The sequence below is a fragment of the Manacus candei genome, unplaced genomic scaffold (genome assembly GCF_025592945.1).
Source record: "Manacus candei isolate 608988 ecotype Guabito, Panama unplaced genomic scaffold, ASM2559294v1 h1tg000034l, whole genome shotgun sequence".
Taxonomy (NCBI): Eukaryota; Metazoa; Chordata; class Aves; order Passeriformes; family Pipridae; genus Manacus; species Manacus candei.
In genome coordinates, this window is record NW_026138082.1 from 3,861,706 (window position 1) to 3,875,899 (window position 14,194).

Sequence of the window (14,194 nt, forward strand, 5' to 3'; positions counted from 1 at the left end):
TTAGGCGTGATTATGATGGTGTCAGGTTGCTGGTTGGACTAAATGAACCTGAAGGTCTCTTCCAGCCTTGACGATTCTGTGATATTATCATCAGAAAGAATAAGCTGAAGACTGGTTGGACTCTGAAAGAACTGCCTTTGCTTCCAGGTTCCCTTCGCCCCCCCTGCGTACACATACATGCACAAACGAGATACCCATTGTGACACATCTAACAGCACAGAAACCAAAATGAAAAAAAGGCACTCCTAAGGACTCAGATTCTTACCCACCCTTGTGGGCTGGTAGAACTTGTGATTTAGTGGGCTAATGCCCAATTCACCATGGTGCAAGACCAGAATTAGTTCTGAAGTCCAAATACCTATTTAAGTAGTTTTTCTCAGGGCAGCAAGTGTATGGGGCTTGCTGTACTTGGCATACAGTGGGAAGACTTAGGACAGATTTATCCTGTAATTTTGGATTTCCTGGCTTTCTGGTGGTTTGTTACTTTTAAACATACTTTTTCTGTCAGTGAGATTCTTAGGTTTTGTTTAATAAAATTGTATCTCTGAAAAAACCTCTCACATGGAAAGTTATAAAACATGTCTCGAGCTTCTCTCTCTCTCTCAGATGTTCTCCTTACCATATTTAGGCATTTAAAAAAGGCATTCTGTTTACCTGGTTACATTTGCATTTTGGTATGCATGTCATACATAGTTTGGTACACATAGTATTTACCCAGCACTGAGGCCACTGGAGTCCTTCAAGTAAATACAGATTCTGGGAGGCTTCATGAGTTTGGGAACATGTATTATTTACCATAACTATTCCTCTGAGATTTATTTTTTTTTCTTTCAGAGCCAATCTCATTTCTTTTAACAAAGAATTTTGAGTAGAAGAAATTATATCCAAATTACTTTACCAGACAGAGTACAATGCTGGCAGAATATAAATAACAGTTTTATGGTACAATAGTCCTACTGGGGCATTACATGAAGAACTTTTTTCCCCTCATGAATCCTGTGCATACATATTGCTACATCATAGCGTGGAAGTATGCCTACATATGCAGGGATGGAAAGAAGCAAGGGAAGGGGGTGGTACAGCAGCGGGAGAAAGCCTGTATACAAAAGATAACATCTTTTAAGATAACTATCAGATTTCAGTTTGCTTAACACGATGATGCATTAAGCCAGTCTCTCTTACTAAATGTTAATATACTTTTACAGGTCAAAAGCCAAAACATTGGCATTCCTTCTGTTAAAGTGGAGGTCAAACAACATGACATCACTGAATATTCAAATGACACACAGGAGGTGGGGGAAGAACCAGCCTTCGGATTAAAACAAAACAAACCAAAACAGTTATCTATAATGACTTAATACAAGCCATAATGCTTACGTCTTGAGTTCAGTCAAATACAAACTACAGTGTTAAGGTTTTGACTGAGTGCAGTAGCATGCCAGTCTCTCCTCCTTGTAATCCTGGGGTGGACCATTAGGAAGGTTGGGAGGCAGGGCTGTGCAAGGAACGTGTTGCTCGAAAATGACAGCTGCACACAGGCAGTGGGAAAATAATAGCCACTTCTTCCATGCTTCAGACTCCATTGGCTGTGCCAAGTATTTCAGAGTAAACAGGCACTCTCTCTCTATTCATAGAGAGCATGTATTAGGGAAAGAACACATTACAAATATCCAGTATGATTCAGTGGTACACAGAGTCAATTTATACCCGGTAGTGTAATTATACCTTTTTTCGGTTGTAGCAAAGCTTCGGGACCGTTCGCCGCCGGGCACCAGGTACCCTGCGCCACTCCCGGTCCACCCGCCTGCTGTCCTCCCTGCCCGGAGGAGGGACGAGGGGCGCGCGGGGAGCACAGGGGAAGGGAAATAGCGGATTCCCCCGGCCGCCCCTGGCAACCGCGCCGCTGCCCCCCTCGCCCCTTCTCGCCGAACCCGCCTCCCGCTTCGGAATAACGCGCTGCCGGAGGCGGCCGGGAGCGCTGGCAGCGGCGGTGACTTACATTTAAAACACATCGGCACGAAAAAGAAAAAACCAGGGGGAGGGGGGCGGGGGTGTGCGCTGGGGGGGCGCAGCCGGAGGAATGCGGGAGTCAGGGGTCAGGGCCGCTCCGGGGCGGCGGCGGCGGCGCGGGGCGGGGCGGGCGGCGCGGCGCGGCGCGCAGGAATGCGCGGAATGTCGCTGTTTGTCCGCGGCCCCATTCAGCCCATTGGCGAGGCCGCGTCGCCGCCGCCTATAAAGGGGCGCCCGTCCGGCGCAGTCGGCAGTCACACAGCCACTCTCTCGCCGCACTCGGACGGAGCGGAGGAGAGCGGAGCCCTGCAGCACTGAGCAGCCACCCGCCGGCACAGCGCCCGCCGCAGCCCCGTCCGCGCCGCCGAGGAGAACCGCCCCGAGGGAAGCTCCCGGCTCACCTCGGCTCACCTCCGCCGGGCAGCCCGACGCCGCTGCCTGCCCGACGCCGCCGCCGCGCCGCCCACAAGCCGCCGACCGCTGCAGGATGGTCCACGCCACCCTCGCCCCCTTCGCCGCAGCCCTGCTCCTCGCCCTCCTCAGCTCGGTAAGTTCTGCCGCCCGCGGCGCCGCCGCCCCTGCCCCGTCCGGGCAGTCCCGGCGACAGCCCTGACGTCTCCCTCTCCCTCTCTCCCCCGGCACTCGCAGGAGGCGCACGGCCAGGAGTGCAGCGGGCAGTGCCAGTGCGGCGCGGGGCCCGGCCCCACTTGCCCCGCCGGCGTCTCCCTGGTGCTCGACGGCTGCGGCTGCTGCCGCGTCTGCGCCAAGCAGCTGGGCGAGCTCTGCACCGAGCGCGACCCCTGCGACCACCACAAGGGGCTCTTCTGCGACTTCGGGTCCCCTGCCAACCGCAGGATCGGCGTCTGCACGGGTGAGTGGGGGCCGGGGCTGCCGCCTGCCACGGGAACGGGGACGGGGTCCCGCCGGGCAAGGGGGCGAGGGAAGAGGGAATCTCTGAACCAACCGCCCGCCTCACACTCGGCCTCCTGCCCCTCGCAGCTCGGGACGGTGCCCCGTGCGTCTTCAGCGGCATGGTGTACCGGAGCGGAGAGTCCTTCCAGAGCAGCTGCAAGTACCAGTGCACCTGCCTGGACGGGGCGGTGGGCTGCGTGCCCCTCTGCAGCATGGACGTCCGCCTGCCCAGCCCCGACTGCCCCTACCCGCGCCGGGTGAAGCTTCCTGGAAAGTGCTGCGAGGAGTGGGTCTGCGATGAGACTAAAGAGCAGACTGCCGTGGGACCTGCTCTTGCTGGTGAGTGGGGATGTCTCTATGGGTGGCAGCCAGGGGAAGGGGGCATGGAGGTTGAAGGCTGTGGGATGGGCTGACACAGGGCACCCCAGCAGCTGGATTATGCAATAAGTAGAGTCACCTCACAGTGTGGCTGCCTGAATTTCTCAGGAAAAGAAAGGAGCCTTTAACAGGGCATGAAGTGAGGCAGTGGTCTCATTTTGGCTTTCTGTCTCCTGCAGCTTACAGACTGGAAGACACTTATGGTCCAGATCCAACAATGATGCGTGCCAACTGCCTGGTGCAGACCACAGAATGGAGTGCTTGCTCCAAGACCTGTGGCATGGGCATCTCTACCAGAGTCACCAATGATAATGCCTTCTGCAGACTGGAGAAACAGAGTAGACTTTGCATGGTCAGACCTTGTGAAGCAGACCTGGAGGAGAACATCAAGGTAAATATGATTGGCTTTGTGTATGATCTTCTAGGATGCTTCCATCCACTAGCAAAAGGCCAGTGACCAAAAGTGCAGTTCCGACAAGTAGTCAGTTTCAAGTGGTTTACCTTGAAATTTGAGTTTTACCCTAGTGGTGAACAGCTTACAGTTAAATATCTTTAATTTTTTGTCATGCTGTATATTATGGCACAGTGTACGACGCTCTTGCTTAATGATAATATAGTAAGGATTAGCTTGTCTGCTCTCCTTTAACTTGCAAGTTTAAGTACTGTGTGAAATCTTGCCTTCTAAACGTCTTGTATTCACTTACATCCTAACAGAAAGGCAAAAAGTGCATTCGCACCCCCAAAATCTCCAAGCCTGTGAAGTTCGAGCTGTCTGGCTGCACCAGCGTGAAGACCTACAGAGCCAAGTTCTGTGGTGTCTGCACTGACGGGCGCTGCTGCACACCCCACAGAACAGCCACCCTCTCTGTGGAGTTCAAGTGCCCTGATGGGGAGATCATGAAAAGGAAAATGATGTTCATCAAGACCTGCGCGTGCCACTACAACTGCCCTGGAGACAATGACATCTTTGAGTCTCTGTACTACAGGAAGATGTATGGAGACATGGCATAAAGCCAGAAGGAGACGCTGAGTAGATTCTCAACTTGAACTGATTTGCATCTCATTTTGTAAAACATGATTCAATAGCACAAGGTATTTAAATCAGTTTTTTTTTTCAATTTCAACAAACTGCTCCATGTGACTTAAGACAATTTTTCTACTGACCCCAAACGGTGGTTTGAAGAAGGTAAAAATGGACAGTGGGACCACAGCAAGACACAGCTTCAGAACACGTTGTTCTTGAGGTGGTGGGACGACGTTAAGGGAAATAGGCAGGAAAAGCAGATTCAAGCAAATGTTCCCTTAATGTGGTACAGCGTGGTTCATCTAGTAGTGCAATTGAGAAGCAGACCGTTGGCATGTTTGCTGGCACTGGTTTAGTGACAGCAACAGCTGGAATGCAAACACCCAGCCAAGTGATAAGTAGAAGGTGTTCTGTTAGTCAGGACAGTAATGTTTCAACTCTGACACTCTGATTCGGATGGCTTGGTCAAGAATCAGAATCATGTCTATTAGACTGGACAGCTTGTGGCAGTTAATTTACCTGTAACAAGCTACTTTTTATTAATATTGTAAATACTGTGTGTATATATCTTTGTACAGTTATCTAAATTAATTTAAAGTTTTGTGCTTTTGTTTAATGCTTTGAAAGTTCACTGATAGCCTTCTTTTTTGGAACAAGATAGGTAAGATTTAAAGCTTGTTTGACAATGCATTCAAAGCATGAAATAGATACTCTAGTGGAAATTGCTCAGATAGGGCCAAATGGTGAGTTGAGGTCAAGATGAAGTTGAGGTGCCTGTAGTGTTACAAAGCATTCATCTGGCAAAATATGTTTACTCACACTTTATAGGACAAGTGGCTTTAAGAAAAATGGCTCTTCTGTAGCTCTTCAGTCTTTCCGCTCGAGCATTTGTTTCTTTCTTTGACTATGGCTCTTTTTGGACAGTTTATTTGTTGAGAAGTGTGACCAAAAGTTACATGTTTGCACCTTTTTAGTTGAAAATAAAGTATTTATATTTTTATATAAATATATAAATGGCTTGGTATTTCATTTGCCTTTAGTCTTCACTATTCCTTTACATATTCCTAAAAGGGCTTGGCTTTGCACTAGATGAAAATGAAGTAAAGTGTGGTGGGTTCTTTGTCCAGAAGCACATACACTTAGGAATAAACTAATGATTTACAGTTACTTACTCTGTTACTAGTGAACCAACTCTAGTTTGTTACTCTTCTGAATGGAGGGCGGGACAGGCTTGCTTTGCCAAGTCTGATATGGCATTAGAAAGTGCAGCAGGTCTCTCATGCATCACGATGGTTTGAAGGGAGCCAGCTTGTCACCATGGTGATGGACTGCTGCTCTAATACACCATGACACGTGCTTGATTTCACTGAAGTGTTCCACTGGTTAAGATTTGTTTTCAAATAAGTTAAGGAAAGTATTTTTAGTTATCGAAAGCATTGAAGTGGCTGTTGACTCTAGAGTCTAATCCAGAAGTCTGAAATTTGGTACAATTCTCAGGGAAGAGCTAATGAGTTGTACATAAAAATCACAGAATAATACAGGTTTGAAGAGGCCTCTGAAAATCTTCCAATTTAACCTTCATGCAGAGTAGAGCTAATTAGGTGTAGTTTTACTTAAATTAACACCTAAGTATGGTATGGTAGACAGAGCACTGAACTCGAATCGTAATTACCTGGATTATCTTCCTACTTGATGACTGAGGCAAATAGTTTTACATGACAGTTCTGTGTAACGTGTCCATTGATTCAAACTCTTCCAAGCCCACAGATGAGCAGCATTGTAAGAGCTACACATTTTGATAATGGTCCAAACATTCTTCTAAGATAAGCATTCCCCTAAAGCTGAAGAAAAGCTTCAGTCCTGTGCTAGGTCCTACATTAATAACAGACTTTTTTGTCCCTTTATTAAGACAAGGAGATTCTTTGAATTCAAAATTAACCTTTGCACTAGAAGCATTAGTTCTTTTTTCAGAAAAAAACACATGCTCTCCAACAAGAATCCTTTTCAGGCAAACAAGTTCAATCTGGAATTTCCTGGTGCTGAAAGAGTGTTAGCTTAGAAAAATGTCCATCCTTCCTGAGCACCTTCCAATCCCATTGATTACAGCTAGCATTAGCAGCAAATCAGTGTAACACCAGCTTTGACTAATGATGGACGACAGAGCCCTAAACTAACGGCAAGTCAATGGGAGTCTTGCCAATGGCCTCACCAGGCTTTGCTCAAGGCCATAGAAGCATTTTCCCTTCCTCTGAAAAATACGAGGAATTCTTGTGGCATGAGGAAGTGGCTTTCTCTGTCCCATATGAAATAGTTTTGGGTAGCCTCTGGCTCTTAAACTCCCTGAGACTCTCCAACATTTTTTATGTATTATTTTTTTTCAGGTTATGAATATGATGCAGCCATTCAGTTCACCCTGGAAACACTTCCAATAGTCATACGACACCAAGGACTGATTGCCCGACTGCTACTGTGGCTCCACCCCCAAATAACAAGAAAACTGTCATTTCTAGTTCCAACAAGGACAGGATGTATGTGGACTTCATTCATAGCCATCACTGTAGAAGCTCTCAGGATCACAAGAACAAAAAGAAGCACATTGCGCCTGGCAGTAAGAGATTGAGTGTTTGTGACACTGCTTAAGCCTGTGGAACAACTCTGCCCTGCAATCTTTTACAGATTGGTAGCAGATATTATAATGAATGGCCTTTCCTTGTCACATCAGCCTCATGAGCCTCACAACCAGTTCATGAGATTCTCTCAGGTTCTTCTCCCAGTCCTCTGCAGTGTGGGCTGTATTTCCAACACCTAAGCCACACAACGCTGTGGCCTCCCCTGGCATTCTCTACCAGCTGTGCCTGGTATATGAGGCTGGAGGGCCAGCGAGCAGCAGCAGGGCTCTAGTGTAGGAAGGGCTGTCTGTAGTTAGACACCACAAAGGGGGTCCCCCAAAACAGATCAGGACCGCTACCTATCCTCTCCCTGGTAATGCAGTGATGAAACTGCTGTGCCTGCCGTCTGACAAATTATTGCACTGTTTTACAGGTCAGCGGAGAACAGAAGAGGTCTGTCAGAATATTTTAATTGTGGTTTGCTGTTGCCACTGTGAATTAAAATAAGGAAGTATGCTGCATATGCAAATCTGTTTAGCAAATTCTTGCTCTCCCCTGAGCATATCAGGCATCATAAATGTCAGATATCACTGCATTATAATGAATTGCACTCCATTTTTTTCCAGGAACTTATGTAGTCTTCTGACAGAAGCATACATTTTACACCGTTACATGGGTGTTAGACCTCTGATGGCTTTATCTTTGAAGGTAAAGAAATTTAAATATTTTGTTTTAAGATCTCCTAGAGGTGTAGGTAGGCATCATACTGTTTGTAAGACTTTCTTTCAAAGGTATCTCAGGAAAAAGGAGCCCTTGTGTGGAATTTATGAAACCTTAAATGATGGTTACAATGTGGGCCTTTCAACCATAAAGAAGTTTCCTAATTTCATTCTTTGTGCCTAAGATGCATAGATGGGAGAATAAAAACTTGAGCTCAGAAGTCCAAAGTCACTTACATGTGGGAGAACACTGCTTTACATTCCTTCCAAATACATTGGTTTGGAAGTTTGCTTTTGGTTGTTTGCATCCTCAGAAAATCCTACTGTGCAGATTTGCTACTGTAATTTTAAAATTTTGTATTCCTATCTGAAAATATATTCATTCAAATGACTAGCTCCTTAAAATGGATCTCTAGCTATATTAATAATATAGTTGGTAAAGGACCACTGTAAAGTTAATACTCATTTAATGAAAGATACTCAATTAAACATTAAATAGGAATTCAAGGTGGCTGGAGACCAGAGTATCAAATGCTTTGAAATAACTCTAAGCCATCGTATTTCAGATTTTTGTACCATAACACTTTTGCATAGATTTGCAGCTTAGCTTTCTAACACAATACAGATGTGAACAACAGACACGGATTATAGCCCTTTCATATGAAATAGGCTGTACTCTCCAGATGGAAATTTGTCAGATTCCTCAGAGCTAAGAAATGTCCAAAAGACACTAGTTAAGAGACTCTTCAAGAATGAGCCACTTTTAATGATCCATAACCACATAGGAACAAATAAGTCTTTGAGCAGTATCCAGTTGTTTGTCTCACAAAGACGAGGACTCAGCTGAGAAAACTGGCTTTTGGACACAGCTAGAAATAGAGTACTCTTAACTAGATAATTTGTATTTTTTTCATGTAGCATAGCTGTTTCAGACATCGCACTTGAAGAAAACCGTCATAGCATTACACTGAAAAGGTCGTTAAATGTAAGAGGGAACAGTAATATTCTTATCTAAATATATAATAATTCAACCATTCTGACTTTGCATCGTACCACCAAAAACCTGAGTTCTTTGAAAACAGTGCTTAAATGCAGCTTTAACCGATGTTATATTATGCTACATATGGAAGTAGTTAGCAAGGAGAAGTTGGGATGAAATACCAGTGTAAGGCTTTGCCCAAAACCCAAGAAGAATCCGAGAGAGGAAGTAGTTCAGTTAACTTATTTTTCCTCTCATTTTCCACTTTTTTTCCTCCCTGCAGTTCCTTTGATTCATGTCCATAAATGGACATACCAAAAGCCACTACATTCTCACAGTGTTTTTCAGCCTGCCTAGAACCAGGAAATACCAGGAATTTCTTCAAGGAACCTGTTCCCAAACTGTACTAAAGCCTTCAACACATTTAGCATTTGAACAGAGTTTAGAAGCATGACTAAGGTCCCATCTCCACTGCATGATCCAGTGTTGCTCCCTCATCAGAGAACAACTGCTTGCAGTCATTAGTATAGCCCTGGCTTTTTCAGCTCTTCTCTGCACTGGTCCAAGCCCACATCCCCAGAGTAGTGAATTTGGGCTGATTCTGAAATGTCCTCCCCCTAAAACATCTGGTTGTGTATTTGTGGCAGCATTCCTGAGCTCCTGTCTGTTATTGGGGCAGTGCCAAGTGCAGGACTATTTACATTTGCTTAATGGTAAGTAAATTAAGCCCTGATAGTAGTATAATAGTGTTTATGTTGTGAGGAATAAAGCATTTTACAGCCTCCTGAGCAGGACCAAAAGGTTGCTAAGGCAGTACAGCAATGTTAACACAATCCAGTGGTGCCTCCATTCATTACTCAGCCCCATTAACTGAGCCACTGAAAGAAATGCACAGTCCAAATAAATGTTTGCTGGTTTAAATTAGTCCTATTTAAAGCAGGTATTTAACAGCTTTCAGCAGCTACGAAATATGTTTTCCTGCTCCTGAGCTAAATGCTAAGAACCAGCTTTTCAGCCAGTTTTCAGGGCTTAGGTCAGCCTAGCTAATTGACACAACTGCAGTCAGACTGGTTTAAACCATCTGTGACCCTAAATCTTGAGGCTGTACAATTTTAGGGGAACTGCATGGGGCTTTATACCTGGGAGGGCTCCTGAGAGGACACAGGCTGGCTCCTGTGGCCTTTGCTGGGCAATAAGCACAGGCAGGAGCACAAATTGCATAATAAAGTATTCTGTAAACAGCTAAAGGTATGACCAAGTGCAACCTACTAGGGAAGTGATAAACTGGTGTATCTGGTAAATGAAAGTGATGGACAAGGATTCAAAATCGATCTGAAATATTACTCGAACTCTACACTGTAGCATCTGGGAATGTGTTAGATATAATCTTAATGCACTGTGATATGGTGTGAAGTATGATTTCTTAATCACTTTTTTTTAAATCATGCATTTAAAAAATACCCAAATATTTTTTCTTAACCAAAGAAGAAGACATTTAATGTCTTCTTATGAGGTTCATGTCATCATGAGCTTCCCAATTTAGCATACTAAAGGATCTTACCCTGCCCTAACTGTCAGACTTTGGTTGCACCACATGCACTGAGCCATTCACTGATCCAAGAACAGCCAACATCTGTAATGCTCTGCTATCACACAGCTCCATTCTCAGACAGAGAGCCTGGCAAGAGAAAAGAAATGGTAAAATGACAGAAAACAGATCAGCTAAACAGAGAACTGTCCTTCTGGGGTCCAGCTTCACGGTCAACAAGAGCAAAACAGAAAGATATTACTGTGCAAAATTTGCACCTTCTTATCCATGGATCAAGAGCAAATGTTGTTTGATGAAAAGCATGAGAATAGCTGAGGATCACTACACGCTGTAAAAGTAAGCAGTCTTGCTGAGACAATACTTATTTTCACAACTTTCCAAATCATGCCACCTAAAGAAGGTCAGTGTTAAAGGTCATTGATCTCAGTGGAAAAGAGCATTTGTTTTGACTTAATGCTTATGAACACCACATATACAAGAAAGCAAACATACAGAGCAATGGAAATAAATAAAAAGCCATATTTGGCCTTTTCCATTTATATATACTGTTGTAATGATAGGCTTGTTGTGAAGTCAAAAAGCCCAAGGTCAATAAGCTGGTCAAGCTTCTGAAATCTAATGTGGTAGGAGTTAACGAAGGAGGCCAGCTCATCTTATCTTGGGAACTACCATGAGTGTCTCTCAATGGTTTTTCCTGTCAGCATGATAGCTGCAGTAGCCAATCTCGGGGAATCTGCTCAACTAAAGGTTTTCTTCACCTGTAATTCTGAAGATTTCTATAAGATGGCATAGAATTGAAATGTTTCTTTCCTTCCGTTGTTTCTTCCAGCCATATCTCCATAGCCAATAGGTAGTCACTTTGAAAAGAACTACATAGATCAGGATATGCTCTAGTCAGTGATCTTGAACGGATCCTGGCATGGCTAATGCCTATGGGAAGCCAGCTGGGATCAGCATTTCAAGGGAAGGCAACATTTGGCTTTGCTTGCTGTGTTATAGGTTCAGCTGCTCATCCTTGTGATCCATAGCAATACAAAGAGTGCTCTAGAAGTGCCATTTTATTTTACAGTTCTTTGATTACACACACCAGGAAATGCTGTTAGTGAAGAATTGACACTTCACTTAACAGAGTGCCTGACATAGAGCTAGTCAGTGTGGGATACATCTTGTGTAAGGATATCCTATGAAGTCTAGCCTTACAGGCACACACACACACACACACATACACATATACACACATTCTCACTGCAGCTTTCTGTAATGTGTAGTTATCTTCATGAGGATACAGTTATAATATCAATGTGTCCTCTAATACAACATTCCACTCTACAAATGTGAATCTTACCCTTTGGATAACTACGTGCAATGAGGATTTTTAGTTCTGGTTCTCCTGATTTTTGCAAGAATATAATGAGCATGGCAAATCTTGGAAGTACAGCCAGCCTTAAGAGTGCAAGGACTATCTGGATAAAAACTTGTTTTCTGTATGAAGAAATAGTAGATTTTCTATACGCAGAAATAAAGCAAAACTCTTCTGTCCTTAAAAGTGTTTTAATTTCATACAGTTGAAAAGCAAATTAGAAGCTATTTATGTAATATTTTCTTTGGCTCCTGCCTGGCTTCTCCATAGACCTTATCACAAAGCTATTTAAAAACAATATGTATATTTGCTAGTAACCACACAGAGACATATACAATGGCCCTCTCAACACAAATCAGAGCCAAACATGCAACTGTGACGTTTTGTGTCATATTATAAAATATGATAAAATCACTTTGTGCTGTGTGGTTACTGCTGATTGTGGGAGGCAGCAGATTCTTCTTCAAAATAGTTAACAGTTTGACCTAAGATCTCTCTAAGATTATTTATTAGACTTCATTAAACCAGTCTGTGAATATTTTTTTGCTCTGTATGTCCATACCAGGACAACTTGTGGGCTAGTAGGATTGCATAGAAACATCCTGTCCTGCACTGACATCTGTATTTTGTCTGTCTGCTTTTCCAGAACAAGGAGGAGGCACAAGTCAGTCTGTCATTTTATTTCATGAGTTCATTTAGATAAAAAGGACTTTATTGATGAAGTAATTTTGGAGTATATAATTTCTGTTAGATGATGGTGTTAATAGATGGTGTAGGAAGTACAGCAATATATTCTCATATTTAACCTAGCTAGCACTTAATACACCACCTGAACCAGTATCAGACTACCAGCTCCTGAAACAGCAAATACGGCCTATGCTGGGTACTACAAAGACTCTGTGGGGTCCCAGTTGGCGCAGGGCTCTGCCAGACTTAGAGCCGGACCACGGCAATGAGACCGGGCTCTTTCTCTGCATCACACTGACACCGTGTGGCTGCTCCGCAGCGGCGGCAGCTGCAGCCGCCTTTTCCTCTGAGTACAAACTTTGCCTCCGTAGGATGAAACGAGACAAGCTCATTATGCTCTTTTTGGTGGTAGGTATTTAATGTCTCACTTGAAAAAATTCGTGTGAGTTAAGCGTAGATTTGTTTGTAACATAGGAAATCTTTCTTATTTTCTCAAAGTGTATTAAACTACACAGCTCTGCCTGAGCACCTTGGATTACTTAGATATATGGAGTACACTTTGTGCATCATTGTTACCTGTATTAAAGATGCAGAAAATAAAACCCAAGCATGTGGTTAAAATTCCTCTGGAACCAACTTGCAAGTCACGGGATGAGGCCTCACTGATCTCCTTTCTCTTCTGCTTTGGGCTGTTGCCATGCTTTGAACTGGCAGCAGGCAGCAGAACAGGAGCCATTGCAAACCCTCCCTGGGCAGCGTCTGACTTCCCAACAGCAATCATCCTGGAAGAACAGATTACTATAATATGACACAATACATCACAGTAATTGTTACCATAAGGTACCCGGTAAAATAATCCATAAGGAGGCTTTATTAATTAAAGACAATAATAAAGAAGAGTATATTTTAATTGTCTTCCTTTTTATATTGCATGCTTCTTAAAAACTATCTAATGCTCCAAGGTTCAAGTTTTAGGATGAGCAGATCTTGCTTCTCCTCCTCTGGGTACAGATTCTCACATAGGTTTTGGGATCTGTCAGAGGTCCGTGACATTATCTTACACACTTATACCTCTTTTTTTTTTTAACATTTGAATAATTATGTTACAATAAGCTTTTAGGTTAAGTTGTTGAAAGGGATCATTTCCTTTCTGACTTCTTCAACATGCATAGACAATGAGTCACATGCATTTTGTGTAGGTTTGATCTCCTAAACAGGTCTTTGAGTCTGATGCTCTGGATTTAACCCAAACCTACTGTAAAAAAATTCTGATCCATCTCCATACTTGAGACCCAATTACTGTGTAATGGATTTGAACATACAAATGGGCCAGAGGGCTGCTGTGCCTTATTCTTGCATGCTTGCTTGCTTCTATGCTGCAGCTGACCCCCAGCCAAATTGTGGAGCAGAGCCTGGTACATGGACAGCTACACTACTTAGATTCAAAAAAGTGGTAAGAAATGCTGTATGCTTGTTAGGTGCATACATTTCCTTCATAAGTAAAGATGTTTTCTACAACTCATTTGAATAACATCTTTATTCAATATTAGCAATGATGGACTGGCCATTTTTAGTCACTCAGAACCAGAGATTCACCTGAGATTTCTTTTCCTTACTCTGCTCCTTAACAGCACTATGCACCTCATCTGCATGAGCAAAGAATAGAGACTTTTTAGAGATACATTTCATCAGATCACCTTTCCCAGGTGAACAACTTTTAACATGGGGTCTTCACAGAACTTCAGACCTATGGCAGTGTTTTCTCAACTAACCAGGCTGGAAATGCTCAGTAAGTCTCAGACCTGGCACAGGACCCAGAGACCTTGAGATACCAGTACCACTCGGTCAGGCAGGTGTCAGAAAAACCTCTTCACTCTCCTAGTGTAAACCCCCTTCTTGGAAAGGAAGGTGTCTTGTGGATAGCCCAACTTTGTGCTCACCATCAGCCTGGCCATAACTGACCAATT

General features: G+C 43.8%; 1 protein-coding gene across 1 annotated transcript; it reads left to right on the forward strand.

Moving 5' to 3' along the window:
- Positions 1-2,236: 2,236 nt before the first annotated feature.
- CCN2 (cellular communication network factor 2) lies at positions 2,237-5,338 on the forward strand. The gene is made up of 5 exons (XM_051792615.1): positions 2,237-2,557; positions 2,659-2,881; positions 3,010-3,261; positions 3,480-3,691; positions 4,015-5,338. Exons 1-5 carry the CDS (start codon positions 2,498-2,500, stop codon positions 4,309-4,311), a joined length of 1,044 nt encoding a protein of 347 aa, XP_051648575.1. The 5' UTR covers positions 2,237-2,497; the 3' UTR covers positions 4,312-5,338.
- Positions 5,339-14,194: the final 8,856 nt, after the last annotated feature.